Source organism: Delphinus delphis, chromosome 10 (genome assembly GCF_949987515.2).
Source record: "Delphinus delphis chromosome 10, mDelDel1.2, whole genome shotgun sequence".
NCBI lineage: Eukaryota > Metazoa > Chordata > Mammalia > Artiodactyla > Delphinidae > Delphinus > Delphinus delphis.
The window spans coordinates 56,060,044-56,081,176 of record NC_082692.2 but is presented as its reverse complement, the minus strand read 5'-3'; the positions used below and the strand labels follow the sequence as shown (position 1 = coordinate 56,081,176).

Here is a 21,133-nt window from a genome sequence, read left to right as displayed (position 1 = left end):
ACCACTGTTTATTAGGCCCTAGTTTCAGAGAACTATGTGTTTTTAGTGTTTTCTGTCCTGATCCCAAATATAAAAATGTCCACATCCCAACCCAGGGCTACAAGCAGTTCCTAAGCCTTTACTCCATTATGTGTTATTTCAAAGCCACAAAGACAAATATTTGCTTAATTTTATTTTAAATAAAGCACTGACCATGCCTCCTCATTAAAAGAAAAAATAGTAAAAGATTAAAGGAAAGGAGGGACTTCCCTGGTGGCGCAGCGGCTAAGACTCCGTGCTCCCAATGCAGGGGGCCCAGGTTCTATCCCTGGTGAGGGAACTAGATCCAATATGCATGACGCAACTAAGAGTTTGCAAGCCACTAAGGAGCCCACCTGGTACAACCAAATAAATAAATATTTTTTTAAAAAAGATTAAAGAAAAGGAAACTATTTAATGAAAGTAGATTTATTTATTTACTTATTTAATTTTTGGCTGTGTTGGGTCTTCGTTGCTGCCACGGGCTTTCTCTGGTTGTGGCGAGCAGGCACTACTCCTCGTTGCTTCTCACTGCAGTGGCTTCTCTTGTTGCGGAGCATGGGCTCTAGGCGTGCGGGCTTCAGTAGTTGTGGCACGTGGGCTCAGTAGTTGTGGCTTGCGGGCTCTAGAGCACAGGCTCAGTAGTTGTGGCGCATGGGCTTAGTTGATCCAGGCAAGTGGGATCTTCCCAGACCAGGGCTCGAACCCATGTCCCCTGCACTGGTAGGCAGATTCTTAACCACTGCCCCACCAGGGAAGTCCCGAAAGTAGATTTTTAAAAGAAAGCTAGGTCATTAAAAATACTAAACTTCAAATGTCTTATAAATCATGATTTAATATCTGGAAAATAAGTTTCAAGGTATATATTATACCTCAACATTTCCCAAGAGAATCCTTACATTCCCTTGATTAGTAGTTATATACTGCTGACCTTAGCATCATACATTATTACCAAAGCAAGTGAAAAAAAATTATATATGTATTGTATGTTTAAATCTAGAATCGTCTGTGGCCAGAGTGTTTCCTGACCTCTGCCAATTCCTGGCTGAAAGGACCCAGTGAACCCACTGGCCCTGTCATGTATCCCCCTTCTCCCACCCCCAACATCACTACACACACACACACACACACACACACACACACACACACACACACATCTATATATATATTCATATACATGTAAGATTCATATACATATAGATTCACACATATATTATCAATATATAGTGGAACATTATTGTCATAATAAAGAAGGAAATCCTGCCATTTGCAACATTATGGATGGACCTAAGGGGGCAGTATGCTAAATGAAATAAGTCAGAAAAAGACAAATACTTTATGATCTCACTTATATGTGGAATCTAAAAAAAACCAAATTCATAGGAAAAGAGATCAGAACTGTGGTTCCCAGAGGCAGAGGGTGCGGAGGGGGGAAGTGAGTGAAGGTGGTCATAAGGTACAAACTTCCATTTATAAGATAACAAGCACTAAGGATGTAACGTGCAACATGATGACTGTAGTTTACAATGCGGGGTGGTATATTTGAAAGTTGCTAAGGAAGTGAATCCTAAAAATTCTTATCATAAGGGAAAACATTTTTTTGGTAACTATATGAGGTAATGGATGTATACTTATTGTGGTAATCATCTCACAATACGTATGTATGTCAAGTCATTATACTGTATCCCTTAAACTTAAATAATGTCGTATGTCAACAAAACTGGAAGGAAAATAAATAAATACCTCAGAATTAAACGTAAAGCCGTGTGGTCCCCCCTGAAAGCCCAGTCCTGCCATTGCAAATGGGGTTCCCCTCCGACCTGGGCCACTCTGGTCAAGTGCAGCCTGGGCCAAGTTTCTGAAGTCCTCAGACCTACTTTCAGGGCAGCACAGACTGGAAGCAGGCTTTTCCACTCACTGGCCAGTGAGCCCTGCCTGGTGGTCACAAGCGCTAAAACCAGAGATAAACTCCTTTGTGTTTACCCGAGGAAGACACTTCTTCTATCTACTTAAATGGATGCTTTCTCATTTGAGAAACAAAGTGAAAGATAAGATATGGGTTTAAACATGCTTGCCAATCAAACAGAATATTAGATCAAAAATACATCTAAATCAGGATACTTGAGAATTCTGATCTAAATTCTGGTGTTAAGACGTAAGCTTATGAAAGCATCCTTTGAAGGTTGGCTCAACAACAGTTGTCACTGAAGCCCCACTGATCTAGACCTGATTTCACACTGAATTCTTTATCATTTCTCTTTTTCAGGGACAATCAAGATTCTCAGAGCACTAACTCAATTTGACTTTTACATCAGTCATTAGCACATTGCTGAAATAAACCTTGAAAGTTACAACTTTCCAAATCCAGTCTTCCTTAAAACACTTAATTTGGATAGGTCTAAAAATTAATCAGGGGACTTCTACTTCCAAGAAGATGAAGTAAACATACTTCTTCCTATTCTTTCCACTAAGTACAACTAAAAACCTGGTTTATATAGCAAACATAAAAAGACTGAAGGTGGAGAGAAGGCAGAGCAGCGAGGGACCTGAGACCTGAACTGACAGTGGTGACCCCCGGGGTTTTCTTTTACCTCAGATAACCCAGACTTAGAGCTGAAGGAGCTGGATATGGGCAAACATCAACAGTTGCAGACAAAGTCCTCTCAAAGGCCTATTCTTTGTAACCAAAGGATCAGAAAAGGGACAGTCTAGTAAGACAGAAAGCTTTCAGATAATAACTGCTCTACTGCAGCGAATAACACACACACACACACACACACACACACACACACTGTGGCCCCAACCCCACCTATATTAGCAAAATCCAATGCGTATGTAGAATTCCACCCCCACCAGGGTGTAAGGAAGCACCCCACCACCCTGCTGGGGTAGTGTTTGAGAAAACCACGTAGGCAGAAGAGACCTTCATCCCTGACAGCTGGTACTGAGTCCCTTCCACTCCCAGTGGTGTCAGTGGAGACCATGTGGCCAGATTGGACTTCTATCCCTACCCAGCAGTAATGAAATGCTCCTTCCCTACCTACAGGGGTGGAGTCAGAAGAGGGACAGGAAGATTCAGGGCTTTCACCATCATCCAGTGGTAGTGAGACCACTCCCACTGCAGTTCAGCAGAGACCATGTGGGAGCTGAAACTCCCTCCCCTGCCCAGCAGATTTGCCAAAAGAGGACAAGTGGAGATCTTGGACTTCTACCTCAATCTGGCAATAAGGAGGCAGTGTTCCCCCTTCCCTGCTAGAGCAGTGCCAGAGAAAACCAACTAAAACAGAAGGTTGAACTAAGACCCAGAGTCTCATACAACATGAAAATGTCCAGGTTTCAACTGTAATTCACTTGTTACACCAAGAGCCAGAAGATCTCAAACTGAATGAAAAAAAGACAGTCAATCGATGCCAACACCAAGAAGACAGAGATGTAACACTCACCTGACAAAGATTTTCAAGCAGCTACAATAAAAATCAATTAGGAACACACTTAAAATAAATGAAAATAGAAAGCCTCAGCAAAGAAATAGAAGGTCTTAGTAAAGAAATACAAGACATAAAGAAAAACTGAATGGAAAATTTTAAACAAAAAAAATACAAAAGTTGAAATAAAAAACTCGTGTATGGGCTCAATAGCAGAATGGAGGGGACTAAGAACAAATCAATGAACTTGAAGATAGACCAACAGAAATTACCCAATCTGAATCAACAGGGAGAAAAGGTTAAAAAAAAAAAAAGAATAGTATTGATAAACCTGTGGGACTATAACAAAGGATCTAATATTTGTGTCATCAGAGTCCCAGAACAAGAGGAGAAAAGGGCAGTGCTGAAAAAGCACTTCAGGAAATACTGGCTGAAAACTTCGCAAATTTGGTGAGAGACAACATACAAATTCAAGAAGTTGAGCGAATCCCCAATAGGATAAACCTGAAGAAATCCATGCCAAGACATAACATAACTAAACTTTTGAAAACTAAGGTTGATACAAATACTTTGGAAGACACTTTGACAGTTTCTTACAAAACAAAAAATATTCTCACCATATAGTACAGCAATAGCGCTCCTTGGTATTTACCCAAATGAGGTGAAAATGTGTGGGGTCAGCATTATGTGGGAACTCTATACTTTGTGCTCAATTTTGCTGTGAACCTAAAACTGTTCTAAAAAATAAAGCCTATTTTTTTTTGTTTTGTTTTTGTTTTGGGGTTTTCTTTTGCAGTACACGGGCCTCTCACTGTTGTGGCCTCTCCCGTTCTGGAGCACAGGCTCCGGACGCACAGGCTCACCGGCCATGGCTCACAGGGCCAGCCGCTCCGCGGCATGTGGGATCTTCCCTGACCGGGCACGAACCCGTGTCCCCTGCATCGGCAGGCGGACTCTCAACCACTGCGCCACCAGGGAAGCCCAATAAAGCCTACTTTAAAAAATTACATGGAGGGCTTCCCTGGTGGCGCAGTGGTTGAGAGTCCGCCTGCCGATGCAGGGGACACGGGTTCGTGCCCCGGTCTGGGAGGATCCCACATGTCGCGGAGCCACTGGGCCCGTGAGCCATGGCCGCTGGGCCCGCGCGTCTGGTGCCTTTGCTCCGCAACGGGAGAGGCCACAACAGTGAGAGGCCTACATACCGCAAAAAAAAAAAAAAAAAAAAAAAGAAAAAAAAAAAATTACATGGAACTGAATGAAGATGAAAATATAATAAATCAAAATTTGTGGGATATTGCAAAAGTAGTGCTCAGAGAAAACTATGTAGCACTAAATGCATACATTAGGAAAAAAGAAAAGTCTCAAACCAATAATCTAAGTTCCCCTCCAAGAACCTAGAAAAAGGGCAAAATAAACCCAAATCAAGCAGAAGGAAAGAAATAATAAAGAAAAGAACAGAGACATTCACGGAAAGATAGACAAGATGAAAAGGCAGAGGGCTATATACCAGATGAAGGAACAAGATAAAACCCCAGAAAAAGAACTAAATGAAACGGAGATAGGCAATCTTCCAGAAAAACAATTCAGAATAATGATAGTGAAGATGATCCAGGACCTCGGAAAAAGAGTGGAGGCAAAGATCAGGAAGATGCAAGAAATGTTTAACATAGACCTAGAAGGATTAAAGAACAAACAAACAGATGAGTAATACAATAACTGAAATGAAAACTACACTAGAAGGAATCAATAGCAGAATAACTGAGGCAGAAGAATGGATAAGCGACTTGGAAGACAGAATGGTGGAATTCACTGCTGTGGAACAGAATAAAGAAAAAAGAATGAAAAGAAATGAAGACAGCCTAAGAGACCTCTGGGACAACATTAAATGCAACAACATTCGCATTATAGGGGTCCCAGAAGGAGAAGAGAGAGAGAAAGGATTTGAGAAAATATTTGAAGAGATTATAGTCGAAAACTTCCCTAACATGGGAAAGGAAATAGCCACCCAAGTCCAGGAAGCACAGAGAGTCCCATACAGGATAAACCCAAGGAGAAACACGCCAAGACACATAGTAAACAATTGGCAAAAATTAAAGACAAAGAAAAATTATTGAAAGCAGCAAGGGAAAAATGACAAATAACATACAAGGGAACTCCCATAAGGTTAACAGCTGATTTCTCAGCAGAAACTCTACAAGCCAGAAGGGGAGTAGGATGATATACTTAAAGTGATGAAAAGGAAGAACCTACAACCAAGATCACTCTACTGGCAAGGATCTCATTCAGATTCGATGGGCAAGCAAAAGCTAAGAGAATTCAGCACCACCAAACCAGCTCTACAACAAATGCTAAAGGAACTTCTCTAAGTGGGAAATACAAGAGAAGAAAAGGACCTACAAAAACAAACGCAAAACAATTAAGAAAATGGTAATAGGAACATACATATCGATAATTACCTTAAATGTGAATGGATTAAATGCTCCAACCAAAAGACACAGGCTCACTGAATGGATACAAAAACAAGACCCATATATATGCCATCTACAAGAGACCCACTTCAGACCCAGAGACACATTCAGAGTGAAAGTGAGGGGATGGAAAAAGATATTCCATGCAAATGGAAATGAAAAGAAAGCTGGAGGAACAATACTCAAATCAGATAAAATAGACTTTAAAATAAAGAATGTTACAAGAGACAAGGAAGGACACTGCGTAATGATCAAGGGATCAATCTAAGAAGAAGATATAACAATTACAGATATATATGTACCAAACATAGGAGCACCTCTATACATAAGGCAACTGCTAACAGCTATAAAAGAGAAAATCAACAGTAACACAATAACAGTGGGGGACTTTAACACCTCACTTACACCAATGAACAGATCGTCCAAACAGAAAATTGATAAGGAAACACAAGCTTTAAATGGCACAATAGACCAGATAGATTTAATTGATATTTATAGGACATTCCATCCAAAAACAGCAGATTACACTTTCTTCTCAAGTGCGCACAGATCATTCTCCAGGATAGATCACATCTTGGGTCACAAATCAAGCCTCAGTAAATTTAAGAAAACTGAGATCATATCAAGCATCTTTTCTGACCACAACGCTATGAGATTAGAAATCAATTACAGGGGAAAAAAACGTATAAAACACAAACACATGGAGGCTAAACAATATGTTACTAAATAACCAAGAAATCACTGAAGAAATCAAAGGGGAAATCAAAAAATACCTAGAGACAAATGACAATGAAAACACGAAGAACCAAAACCTATGGGATGCAGCAAAAGCAGTTCTAAGAGGGAAGTTTATAGCTACACAAGCCTACCTCAAGAAACAAGAAACATCTCAAATAAACTATCTAACCTTACACCTAAAGGAACTAGAGAAAGAAAAACAAACAAAACCCAAAGTTAGCAAAAGGAAAGAAATCATAAAGATCAGAGCAGAAATAAATGAAATAGAAACAAAGAAAACAATAGCAAAGATCAATAAAACTTAAAGCTGCTTCTTTGAGAAAATAAAAATGATAAACCATTAGCCAGACACATCAAGAAAATGAGGGAGAGGACTCAAATCAATAAAATTAGAAATGAAAAAGGAGGAGTTACAACAGACACCGCAGAAATACAAAGCATCCTAAGAGACTACTACAAGCAACTCTATTCCTAAAAAATGGACAACCTGGAAGAAATGGACAAATTCTTAGAAAGGTATAACCTTCCAAGACTGAACCAGGAAGAAATAGAAAATATGAACAGATCAATCACAAGTAATGAAATTGAAACTGTGATTAAAAATCTTCCAACAAACAAAAGTCCAGGACCAGATGGCTTCACTAGTGAATTCTATCAAACATTTAGAGAAGAGCTAACACCCATCCTTCTCAAACTCTTCCAAAAAATTGCGGAGGAAGGAACACTCCCAAACTCATTCTATGAGGCCACCATCACCCTGATACTAAAACCAGACAAAGATACTACAAAAAAAGAAAATTACAGACCAATTTCACTGATGAATATAGATGCAAAAATCCTCAAGAAAATACTAGCAAACAGAATCCAAAAACACATTAAAAGGATCATACACCATGATCAAGTGGGATTTATCCCAGGGATGCAAGAATTCTTCAATATATGCAAATCAATCTATGTGATACACCATATTAACAAATTGAAGAGTAAAAACCATAAGATCATCTCAATAGATGCAGAAAAGGCTTTTGACAAAACTCAACACCCATTTATGATAAAAACTCTCCAGAAAATGGGCATAGAGGGAACCTACCTCAGCATAATAAAGGCTATGTACGACAAACCCACAGCAACTAAAAGCATTTCCTCTAAGATCAGGAACAAGACAAGGATGTCCACTCTCGCCACTATTATTCAACATAGTTTTGGAAGTCCTAGCAACGGCAGTCAGAGAAGAAAAAGAAATAAAAGGAATACAAATTGGAAAAGAAGAAGTAAAAGTGTCACTGTTTGCAGATGACATGATACTACACATAGAGAATCCTAAAGATGCCACCAGAAAACTACTAGAGCTAATCAATGAATTTGGTAAAGTTGCAGGATACAAAATTAATGCACAGAAATCTCTTGCATTCCTATCACTAATGATGAAAATTCTCAAAGAGAAATTAAGGAAACACTCCCACTTACCATTGCAACAAAAAGAATAAAATACCTAGGAACAGACCTACCTTGGGAGACAAAAGACCTGTATGCAGAAAACTATAAGACACTGATGAAAGAAATTAAAGATGACACCAACAGGTGGAGAGATATACCATGTTCTTGGATTGGAAGAATCAATGTTGTGAAAATGACTATACTACCCAAAGCAGTCTACAGATTCAATGCAATCCCTATCAAATTACCAATGGCATTTTTTACGGAACTAGAACAAAAAAATCTTAAAATATGTATGGAGACACAAAAGATCCCGAATAGCCAAAGCAGTGTTGAGGGAAAAAAAACGGAGCTGGAGGAATCAGACTCCCTGACTTCAGACTATACCATAAAGCTACAGTAATCAAGACAATATGGTACTGGCACAAAAACAGAAACATAAATTGATCAATGGAACAAGATAGAAAGCCCAGAGATAAACCCACACACCTATGGTCAACTACTCTATGGCAAAGGAGGCAAGGATATACAATGGAGAAAAGACAGCCTCTTCAATAAGTGGTGCTGGGAAAACTGGACAGCTACATGTAAAAGAATGAAATTAGAACACTCCCTAACACCATACACAAAAATAAACTCAAAATGGATTCAAGACCTAAATGTAAGACTGCACACTATAAAACTCTTAGAGGAAAACACAGGAAGAACACTCTTTGACATAAATCACAGCAACATCTTTTTTGATTCACCTCCTAAAGTAATGGAAATAAAAACAAAAATAAACAAATGGGACCTAATGAAACTTCAAAGTTTTTGCACAGCAAAGGAAACCATAAACAAGACGAAAAGACAATACTCAGAATGGGAGAAAATATTTGCAAATGAATCAACGGACAAAGGACTAATCTCCAAAATATATAAACAGCTCATGCGGCTCAATATTAAAAAAACAAAAAACCCAATTCAAAAATGGGCAGAAGACCTAAATAGACATTTGTCCAAAGAAGATATACAGATGGCCAAGAAACACATGAAAAGCTGCTCAACATCACTAATTATTAGAGAAATGCAAATCAAAACTACAATGAGGTATCACCTCACACCAGTTAGAATGGGAATCATCAGAAAATCTATAAACAACAAAATGCTGGAGAGTGTGTGGAGAAAAGGGAGCCCTCTTGCACTGTTGGTGGGAATATAAATTGATACCACCACTATGGAGAATAGTATGGAGGTTCTTTAAAGAACTAAAAATAGAATTACCATATGACCCAGCAATCCCACTACTGGGCATATAGCCAGAGAAAACCATAATTCAAAAAGAAACATGCACCCCAATGTTTATTGCAGCCCTATTTACAATAGCCAGGACATGGAAGCAACTAAATGCCCATCAACAGACGAATAGATAAAGAAGATGTGGTACACATATACAATGGAATATACTCAGCCATAAAAGGGAACGAAATTGGGTCATTTGTAGAGATGTGCATGGATCTAGAGGCTGTCATACAGAGTGAAGTAAGTCAGAAAGAGAAAAACAAATATCGTATATTAATGCATGTATGTGGAACCTAGAAAAATGGTACAGATGAACCATTTTGCAGGGCAGAAATTGAGACACAGATGTAGGGAACAAACATATGGACACCAAGTTGGGAAAGCGGTGGGGGGTGGGGGGGGTGAACTGGGAGGTTGGGATTGACATGTATACACTGATGTGTATAAAATTTATGACTAATAAGAACCTGCTGTATAAAAAAATAAAATTAAATTAAAAAAATTTTTTAAAAGAAAAGAACAGATATCAATTAAGTTGAAAACATAAAGCAGTAGAGAAAAATGAATGAAACACAAAGTTGGTTCTTTCTAAAGATCAAGAAAATTGAGAAACCTCTATCAAGCCTGACCAAAAAATAACATGGAAGACACAAATTACCAATACTACGAATGGAACAGGGGATATGAGAAACAGCGGCTATCACTTCAGACCCTGCAAGCTTCAAACAGGTAACAAGGGAATAATAGTATGAACAACTCTACACACAAATTTGACAACTTTGATGAAATGGATTAAATCTCTAAAAACAAAAATGACACAACTTACCCAGTATGAAAGAGATAATTTGAATAGCTCTGTAACTATTAAAGAAATTGAATTTGTAATTTAAAAACCCCCCTCAAAAGAAATCTCCAGGCATAGATGATTTCACTGAAGAATGAACACCAGTGCTACACAATCTCTTCCAGAAAAGAGAAGAGAGAATACTTCCCAATTTATTTTACAAAGCTGATACCAAACCAGATAAAGACCATGCCAAAAAGGAAAACTATAGACCAATATCACTCGTGAATACAGATGTAAAAATCCTCAAATATTAGCAACAGAAATATTGCTAATATTAGCAATATGAGCAATTAGAATTCACTAATATAGCGCTTCCCTGGTGCCGCAGTAGTTGAGAGTCCGCCTGCCGATGCAGGGGACACGGGTTCGTGCCCTGGTCCGGGAGGATCCCACATGTCGCGGAGTGGCTGGGCCCGTGAGCCATGGCTGGGCCCGTGAGCCATGGCCGCTGAGCCTGCGCGTCCGGAGCCTGTGCTCCGCGACAGGAGGGGCCACAGCAGTGAGGGGCCCGCGTACCGCAAAAAAAAAAAAACCAAAAAAACCAAAACAAAAAAAAAGAATTCACTAATATATAAAAAGAACTATATATACAACCATGAGGTTTTTTCTAGGCATGCAAGCGGTTTGATATGTCAAAATTCATCAGTGTAATCTATCATATTAACAGACTAAAAATGAAAACTCATATGATCATATCAACTGATGCAGAAAAAGCATATGGCAAAATTCAACATCCATTTCTGAAACTCCCAGAAACACTGGGATACGGAGAACTTCCTCAACCTGATAAAGACATACAAAAAAACAACAGCTGACAATATACTTAATGGTAAAAGACTGAAATGGTTTCCCATGGGGAACAAGGCAAGGATGTACTTTCTCACAACTCTTATTCATCATACTTCTCTAAGTTCTCGTCAGTGCAATAAAGCAAGAAAAAGAAAAGCATACAAATCAGAAATGAATATAAGTGTTCTTATGTGATGACATGTTTGTCTATGTTAAAAGCCCCAAGAAGTATATAGAGCCTCTTATAACTAATAAGTGAGATGAGCAATCACAGGATACAAGGAAAACATACAAAACTCAACTGTATTCCTATACACTAGCACTGAACACATGAACACCAAAATTAAAAATATAATAACTTAAAAAAAGAGAAACACTGAGATGCATATCTAACAAAAACATTAATAGGACCTGTATGCTGAAAACTATTTAACCCTGATGAAAGAATCAAAGAATATCTAAATAAATGAAAAGACATACCGTGGTCATGAACTGGAAGACTCAAAGTAGTAAAGATGTCAATTCTCCCCAAATTGACACACAGGTTTAATTCAATTCCTACCAAATCTCAGCAAGTTTTTTTTAAAAGATATAGACAAGATTATTGTAGAATATATATAGAAAGACAAAGGAACTAGAACAGCTAAAACAATTTTGAAAAAGAACAAAATTTGGAGGAATCAGGCTACCCTATCTCAAGACTTAACATATAGCTACAGTAATCAAGACTGTGATACAGGCAGAGGGATAGACACATAAATCAGTGGAACAAAATAAAAAACTCAGAAAGAGACCTACACAAATATGATGCACTGATTTTTGACAGAGACGGAAAAGAAGCGCAAAAGCAGAAGGAAAGCCTTTCCAACAAATGTAGCTAAAGTAATTCGACAGCCAGAGACAAAAAGTGAATCTAAGTCAATCACCTTATAAAAATTAAATCAGAATAGATAATGGTATTAGATGTAAAACTATAAAACTTTTAGGAAAAGCATATGAGAAAATCTTTGGGATCTAGTGCTAGATAAAGAGTTCTTAGAGTTGACCTCAAAAGCACAATCAATAGAAGGAAAAACTGATATATTGTACCTTTTCAACATTTAAAACATTTGTTCTGCAAAAGTCTGTGTTAGGATGAAAATACAAGCTAAAGATAAGGAGAAAATATTTGCAAACCACATATCTGACAAAAGACTAATACCTAGAATATGAAAAGAATTCTCAAAACTCAACAGTAAAAAAAAATCCAGTTAGAGCACAGACTAAAGACACGAAGGGACATCCCATCAGAGAAAATATACAGAAGGAAAAGAGCACATGAAAAGACGTTCAACATCATTAGCCATCAGGGAAATGTAAATAAAACCACAATGAGATACTACTACATGCTTATCAGAATGGCTAATATAAAAAAGTGACATCAAATGCTGGTGAGGATGTGGTTCTCCACATTGGATCATTCACACATTGTTGGTGAGACTGTAAACTGATACATTTAATCTGGAAAACAGTTTGGCAGTTTCTTTAAAAAGTAAATATGCAACTACCATATGACCCAGCAATTGCGTGCCTGGGTATTTATCCTGGAGAAACGAAGACTTATGTCTACCCAAAAACCTGTCTATTAATGTTTAAAGCAGCTTTATTTGTAATAGCCCAAACCCAGAAACGATCAGATGTTCTTCAAAGAGTAAATGGTTAAACAAACTGTAGTATATCCATGTCATGGAAAACTACTCAGCAATAAAGAAGAAGAAAATATTGATACAAGCAACAACCTAGCTGAAAATCCAGAGAATTATGCTGAATGAAAAAAGTCAATTCCAAAAGAGCACATATTGTTTGACTCCATTTATATACATTTATATATTTTATTTATTTTTTTAAATTTTATTTATTTATTTATTTTTGGCTGCATTGGGTTTTCATTGCTGCACGCGGGCTTTCTCTAGTTGCGTCGAGCGGGAGCTACTCTTCCTTGAGGTGCGTGGACTTCTCATTGCGGTGGCTTCTCTTGTTGTGGAGCATGGGCTGTAGGCGCACGGGCTTCAGTAGTTGTGGCCCACAAGCTCGGTAGTTGTGGCTCGCAGGCTCTAGAGCACAGGCTCAGTAGTTGTGGCGCATGGGCTTAGCTGCTCTGCAGCATGTGGGATCTTCCCGGGCCAGGGCTCGAACCTCTGTCCCCTGCATTGGCAGGCGGATTCTTAACCACTGCGCCACCAGGGAAGCCCCTATACATTTATATAAAGTGAGAAAATTTCAGAAATGAAGAACAGACTAGTGGTTGCCAATGGGCTGAGAAGGGGTGAGGATGGGAGGGAAGTAGGTGTGGTTATAAAATGGCCCCATGAGGGATCTTCCAGGTGATGGAATTTTTCTGTATCCTGACTACACCAATGATTTTGTACTAAGGTTTTGCAAGATGCTAATATGGGCAGGAACCAGGTGGCAGGGTGGGGCAGGGGGAGGTCAGGAGATCGCTGTGTGATTTCTTTTTTTTTTTTTTTTTTTTTTGCAGTACGCGGGCCTCTCACTGTTGTGGCCTCTCCCGTTGTGGAGCGCAGGCTCCGGACACAAAGGCTCAGCGACCATGGCTCACGGGCCCAGCCGCTCCGCGGCATGTGGGATCTTCCCGGAGCGGGGCACGAACCCATGTCCCATGCAATAGCAGGCAGACTCCCAACCACTGCGCCACCAGGGAAGCCCTCTGTGTGATTTCTTACAACTGCATATAAATGCACAGTTATCTCCAAATAAAAAGTTTATTATTAAAAAGCTAATCAAACTGAATCTACTTCAAATGTGTTCCAGCATCTGAAATAATTATTGCTTCCAAGAATCTTCTCCTTGCTATAATTTTGTTAGCAGCCCAAAGGTTAAAGGTTTCTGAGTTAAGCTTAAGTATTGCAAACATTTGGGGGAAATATACCTAGCATTTTAGGCCAAAATTCTGCCAAAACAAACTTGCCTGGAGAAATCCCATCAAGCGACATGTATTAGCTTACAGAAATTTCTTTTCTTTTTTTTTAGTTAAAAAAATTCTTCCAGGGGCTTCCCTGGTGGCGCAGTGGTTGAGAGTCTGCCTGCCCATGCAGGGGACACGGGTTCGTGCCCCAGTTCGGGAAGATCCCACATGCCGCGGAGCGGCTGGACTCGTGAGCCATGGCCGCTGAGCCTGCACGTCCGGAGCCTGTGCTCCGCAACGGGAGAGGCCACAACAGTGAGAGGCCCACGTACAGAAAAAAAAAAAAAAAAAAAAAAATTCTGTAAAGCACAAGTACATTTTCATTAATATTTAAACAAAAAGGCAAAGTTCCCTCGCTTCCCATCCCCGTCTTTTCCCCAGGGAAGTATTGTCTGTTTGAAGTATTTCCTTCAGATTTTTTGTGCATTTCTAGACATATGTACAGTTTTATGTGTGTGTCTGATTTTTTTTTTTAAATAGAGACAGGATCACAATGTTTATACTGTTCTTCAAATTGATTTTCCCCCCTGCTTCAAAATGTCTTGGAAATTTGCACATCGGTATGTTTAGATCTATGTTTACTCATTCTTTTCAAGTACCTTGCAGTATTCTATGGAATTGATGTACCACAGTCTAATCCTTTGACACTTAGGATGTTTCCAATTTTTGCTATTGCAAGCAATGTAGCCATTGGTGAAAATCCTTGTGCTGTTTCTTGGACCACATATGAGGCTATTTCTCTAGGAGAGAAATCCAGAAATAGACCGGGGCTTTGCAGGTGTGGCCAAAATTGTTGACTGGCTGAACCAACACCTGTTCCCACCTATTGCCAATCATCTTCTCCTCTCCCACCTCCAAAACAAAGGCTCGACTGACTACATGACCAATTCTGGCCAATTACACATCAGCAAAAGTTTGCTGGGCCGTCCCTAGGAGTGTTTCTGCTTTCTGAGTAAAAAGGGCTGGACATGACTGGCACTGTCCCTTTTTCCTGCCCTCAAGGTGGCTGTGGTGTTTGGAGGGGTGGCAGCCATGTTACAACATGTAGGGAAGTCAAGGGAATCACAGTGAGGTCAGCCCTGATACTAATGAGCTGCTGAACCAAAGCCAGCCGGCAGTTACCTCCAGACTGCTTGCTATGTGACAAGAATAAACTCCTATCAGGTTAGGTCTGGTTTTCTGTTACTTGCAGCCAAACGTGTTCCTAAATGAGCCAGTACTAAATTACTCTCTAAAAAGTCTGTATTGTATTCTCTCACAAAAGACTACAAAAGTATTCCTTTCCCCAAACTTTTGTTTACTTTGAATGTTGTCAGTCATTTAAATATTTAACCTAGCTGATGCATGAAAAAATTTCACAGGAAGTAAAGTGTCATTTCATACACTTACTGGACATTCAAATTTCCTCTTCTCTGATTTTTCTTGTTGATATCTCTTGACCACTTTTCTACTGCATTGTTTGACTTTTTCATATTGATTTGTAAGAATAAATTTCCAGATAGCAAAGCAGGCTGAGCTAAACTCAGGGAAAACTGTCTCTGCATCTTTATACCATCAGTCAAGTCAAACATGATTACAAAAAAAATCTTCGGTGACAGGCCACACCTCTGACAGGGAGAGCCATCTCTGAGTGGTGCACCACCACGAGGCAAAGTGTCAAAAAGTAATTCAACTCGTGCAAACTGCCCCCACGCCCGCCCAAGCCCATGCTTGGGCCCATTACTACTTTCTCTGCAAACCTAAACCTAAAGAAAGGTTTATGGGATAGTGACACACCGGTGAACCAGGCAGAGTCTTTAACATACCTCATCTCATTTAACCCCCAAATCAAACCCAAAAGGCAGTCATTATTATTCCTATTTTAAGAACAAATGATAACAGTAAACTTTTAAAACCAAGCATTTCTTTCCTATCACAAAAACTACAACATTCCAGGCCCCATAATAAAAACCAAAAGGATTAAGTATTTACCTAAAACTCAAATGATATAAAATACATTGTGCCTGTTCTGTCTCCAATAAATTGGTTTTTTTTATTACAGTCCTGAGATCTTAAGCTATATCTCATCTACTGTGTATACCAAATGGAAGGCACCTTATAAATACCATATTTTATTAAAAATTAAAATTGGCAATTAAAAAGAAATAAAAATAAAATACATTGTGCCTATCTAAATATATCAACATGCTTAAGCAAGAAACATTGCTAAACCTGTTTAGTGGTTTATGAATCTGAAGAAGCTATTCCAAAGCTTGGTTCTAAAGTTTATTGCCACACTATAGTTAACCAAAATTATTTCCAGCTTTTAAAGTGAGAAACTAAATTGAGTAGGATTTTAATGCTTCAACAAGAAGCACCTACTAGCTAGCCACCCCATCCCAGAGCAGCAGGTGAGGAATTCCTCTAATCAGTTACCAAAACCAACCTGACACTAGAAAACAAACAAAATAAACAGTTAAAGATAATAAAAGATTGTCATGGAGGGCAATGTAAACAAGTTGAATAGAACAAGCACCATCCTTGAGTATTTGTACATGGTTTGGATTTTGGATAACTGACTCCACTTTAGAAGCCTAGCATCTATACGAAAAGAGAAAGCTGGGTAAGTGCCTGCTCCTGGAACCAGGTGGGGAGCAGCAGGAAGGCTGAAGCCTCGACAAATATTTCCTTGCTTTCCACCACCCCTCTCCTCTCAAGAGCTGTGGATTCTCTCTGGCAAAGCATCACACAAAGCACTCAATCCACAGAGGGAGAGAAGCAGAGGCATCAAATCTCCTTGATGCCTCCAACCAAAACGTCCCTGAGGGGACATGCCCAGCCCAGAGCCAGCAGGCCAGGGCCCCAAGAACTAACAGCCCCAGCGGCAGGAAGGCCAGACCAACCAAGGTGCTGCCCACTTGGGCTCCAGAGAGACATGAAGATTCATCTGGAGCACCCTTTTGCAGAGTTTTTTATAGCCCATTTGTAAGGCACAGGAAAATGCCTGGGGGAGTCTGATTTCTAATTTTACGTAAAAGAAAACAAGTCCACAGACACACAGTGTTTATGGTCTATGAAAGTGCAAATGGGTTGACAAATCCCCAATCTCAGGGTGCCTCTGGTGGTTTCTTGCATTTTCCTGGTGGGCTTGCTCAGCCGTTCCTGCTTGGGGAGAGGCAATGGGGTGTTCTCCCCACCCCCATGCCACTGCTCCGTAGGGCTGCACACCTCACCCGACTGGCACAAGAGTAATAACACATGGAAAGAAATCTGACTCTGTCAAAGTCAAAGGCCAGGCCTGGAGAGGGGAGGGGCGTGTCCTGGTGGGCTGCTCCTGACCTGGGTCCAGGTATTTGCCCGGCGCATAACAGGAAGCTTTAGTCACTAGAACAAAACAAGCCAGATTCCTTGGCCCTTCAAAACTGTCCAAGCCTCAGGCCAGCTCACTAAAGTGACAGTAAGCAGGGCACATGAGAGAGGGGGACAACAGGTCTCCAAGAGGGGCAGGGACACAAAGGAAAAGAGCAAAAAAGATAACAGAAGTGGGTGACGGGGCCAAAATGTGCTGAAATCAGACCAGGTGCTGCAGCACAGTGCCGACTCTCCGGGAAGGGATACACCTGGCCCCCAAGGGCTCCTCCAGTGCCCATGAGAGCTGGGCCCTAAAAGGACCCAGGGAGGACCAGGCCTTGCAGATGCGCCCAGCAGGCTGGTGTCACTGAGACGGCAGAGTCAAGGAGGGCGGATGGCTCAGCAATGCTCCCCCCGACCCCCTACCTCACTTGTGCAACCAACTAAACGCACGGCACACAGCCTCATTGTCGGGTGCGCACGCTGCACACACAGGCTCATGGTCAGGCACAGCACACACAGCCTTCTTGGGTGTGAGTGCACACAGACATACACCCTGCCAGTTGACGGACACAACATATTCAACTTGCCAGCTGGGTGCTGTAGGCACACAATCATCTGCACACACAAACTGTCAGGAGCGAACACATACAAACTCTCAGACTCAGGCTCTTTTGGGCATGCACACATACATTCCACAACCTCCTAGTCAGGTACACAGAAACCTCTACATAAGGTACACACCCGCACTCACAGCCTGTCAGGAAAACCCGAGCGCACCACCTCTGTTAGGTGCACACACACACACCTTTACCGTCTCTCAGTTGGTGTGTGCACACCCACAACATGCAAGTGCACACACACACATAAACCGATAGACACATACACACACTCCCAACGTGTCGGGTGCACGACACTCACAACTTCTCCGTTAAGTGCACACACACCCTTCCAACGTCTGTCTCCTGCACACACAGGGCACACACACTTCCAACCTGCCAGGAACACACACGCGCGCTCACAACTTCTCCGTCGGCGTGAGCGCACACACAAACTCCCGGCCGGCAGGGTCGGCCCCACATTGCCACCCCCCGGGAGAGGCGCACGCCCCCTCCCGCGCCCCGGGCTGCGCGGGCACACTCCCCCTCCCGCCGGCACCCGCACGCCGGCCTCCCTGCGGCACACCCCGCACCCACGCACCCCTCCCCCAGCCCGGGCCGGCGCCCGGCAGCCAACTCCGGCCGCGCGGGGAGTGCCCACGCCCCCGGCCCGCCGCGCCCGCGCCCCTCCTCACCTTTCTCGCCGGCGCTCGGGGCCCGGCCCTCGTCCTCCTTGGGGTTGGTCACCTGGGTGATGATGGCCGGGCCGTCCATGGGTGCGCGGCACGGCGGCAGCCCGCCGGCCCGGCCCCCCGGCAGCCAGGCGCACGGGCGCACGGCGCGGGGGGCGCGCGGGGCCGCGGGCCGGGGGGGGCGCTCGCCGCCGCCGCCGCCTGGGCGCGCCCGCCGCCCGGCCCCGCTCTCTGGGAGAGGCGGCCCGGGCCCGCGCCCCCGCTCCCGCCGCCGCCGCCGCCGCCGCCGCTGGGCTGGAGCGGCCGCCGCCTCGTCACCATGAACCCCGGAGCCGCGCCCGGGAGAGCCGCGCACGGGGAGGCGGAGCGGGAGGCCGGGCGCCGCGGGAAGCGGGAGCGGGCGAGGGGGAAGGAGCGAGCCAGGAGCGAGGGCGGGCGGGCGGGAGAGAGGGAGGGAACGAGGGAGGGAACGAGGGAAAGCGGGAGGGCGGGCGGGTGGGTGTGTCCCGGCCCGAGGACCGGCCTCCACCGCCGCCGCCGCCGCCGCCGGCGCTGCCAGCCGGCCCCGGGGGGAGAGGGTTTCGGGGTGAGGCCGAGGCGGTGAGTGGAGGGCGGGCGGGGGTCTTGGGCAGACGAGTTGGGTGAGGGGCTTGGGGTGGAGGGGATTCCAGAGGGATCCTGGCGGTAGATAAGAGGGCCGGGGTGTGTGGGGGTGTCAGGGGTTCTGGGAAAATGAGTGGGGTGAGCGGCCTGGGGTGCGAGGGCCGTGAGGAGGAGTCCGGCAGATGAGTGGGCTAAGGGGCGTGGGGGGCTAGGCAGGGGCCCGCGGGGGTGCGGGTAGGGCTCGGAGGGGTGTTCGGAGTGGGATCCCGGGGGCCCGAGGAGGGATCGCATGGATGCGAGAGTGAGGAGTACCCTGGGAGGGATGTTTACCGGGAGGAGGCAGGAAGAGTAGGAGGCAGATGTGAGGGAAGGGGAGGAGGGTCCCGAGAGGGTGTCTTGGGGGAGGTGCTGGGTGAGGGGCATCCCGGCGCGGGAAGCGAGGGGTCAGGGACTTGGGCGCGGAGGGCAGCGGTTTGCGGAGGTAGAGGCTGCTAAGAGAGGTCCCTTACACCGAGGCGGCCCGCGGAGGGGTCCGGGGCGCTGGTGCGAGGAAGAACCCCTGAATGCGAGGAAGGTTCGGAGGGACCCGAGGGTGCGCCGGTCAACGGAGGGGTCCCAGAGTGTGAGGAATCCTGAAGGGTCCGGACATGCGGGACCCAAGAGTGACCAGGGATTGGGTGGAGGGAGGAGTCGTCTGCGGACGGAGCTGGAGGCTCCAGGCGGGGGATGCTTGCAGAACTGGTTTCAGCATTGGACCCTAGAGCCCGCGTGCTGGACGGTGGGTCCTCGAGGACCAACCTCATGGCACGTGGGGGTGTAGGCGTCGAGCGGGGCCTGGGCAGTGGGCATTTACGGGTGCTGTTGCAGTAAGGGGCCCGGCCGGGGTGGCGGGTCGAAGGCTGAGGAGAGGAAGGGGCCTGTGGCGGCCCGAGCTGAGCAATGACTGTGCTTCTGAAAAGCAGCCAGCCACTGTCAGGTCTGGAGCGAGGGAGAGGGCGAGGGCGAGAGCGCGAGCAAGACGGGAAAGTGCCTCCTCACCCTTGGTGGGTCTGGGCCCTTTCGCGCCCGCGCCTTCGTTTTCCAACTTGGAAGCCGCACTGGCAGCCCGGTAAACCAGGGGGCCGGGCAGTGCCGCAGGGGGGCGGATCTGGGGGCGGAAGGGGAGCACTCGCGCGCGCTCTCCACCAATCAGGAGGATCTGGGCGGGCCTGCGGAGCGTGACGTAGGTGGGCAAGGCTGAGTGGGCGGACTGCTGCTTGGAGCGCCCTGCCTCCCTGCGCCCGGTTGCGCGCGCACTTCAGGCGTTATAGGCACGTCCATCCCTGTCGTGGCTGAAAGGAAGCCAGGCCTTTAGGACTTTTCTCACTCCCTAACACCTGGAACCTGGAGCTGGTTGCCGCGAGGTCACGTGCTCACCGGGAGAAGCAAGGAGACTCTCCAAAGTTTTCAAGTACACTTCCGGAAGCGCCTCTGGCGAAGGGCAGCCAGCAGACCTAACAGTGTCTGCACGGGGTGGAGCCCAGTGAGGGTTCTGGTCTGGGAGACAGTCCTGGGACAGGGCTCCTGTGGCAGGTGGGAAAACATTTCAGGGGAGCTGCTCTAAAAGGTAGTTAGGCAAGCTGTAGGGGTTTTGCCCCCAAATCCAGGACCTCAAGTGACATCCTGGCTTTGAGCTTGTTCGTGAGTCCTGGTGCCCGCTGCCTTGGAGTGCGCTCATGTGTGAGTAGCTGCTCTTCTGTTGGCTCCTTTGGGACCATAGTGATTTCCTGGGGCAGCTGAGCCAAGAAGGTTGAAGCGAAGTGCCCTTTTGGTTAGGAAGGTGTAAGTAGCCCAGGCTCCAGCGTACGCCCAGCCTAACCCTCCCAAGTGCAGAGCAGATTAGGGCCCCATGGCACCCAGGACTTCCTTGTCCCCACTTCTAATGCTCTTTGCATTTGTTCA

At 44.4% G+C, this 21,133-nt stretch overlaps 1 protein-coding gene across 1 annotated transcript in view; it reads right to left on the bottom strand.

The window, feature by feature from the left end:
* Positions 1 to 19,015, bottom strand: part of CTDSPL (CTD small phosphatase like) — a 126,235-nt gene extending 107,220 nt beyond the window's left edge. Inside the window, 2 exon segments of the mRNA XM_069541143.1 lie at positions 18,593 to 18,866; positions 18,869 to 19,015. Coding sequence (XP_069397244.1) covers positions 18,593 to 18,866; positions 18,869 to 18,910 — 316 coding nt within the window. The 5' untranslated portion in view covers positions 18,911 to 19,015.
* Positions 19,016 to 21,133: the final 2,118 nt, after the last annotated feature.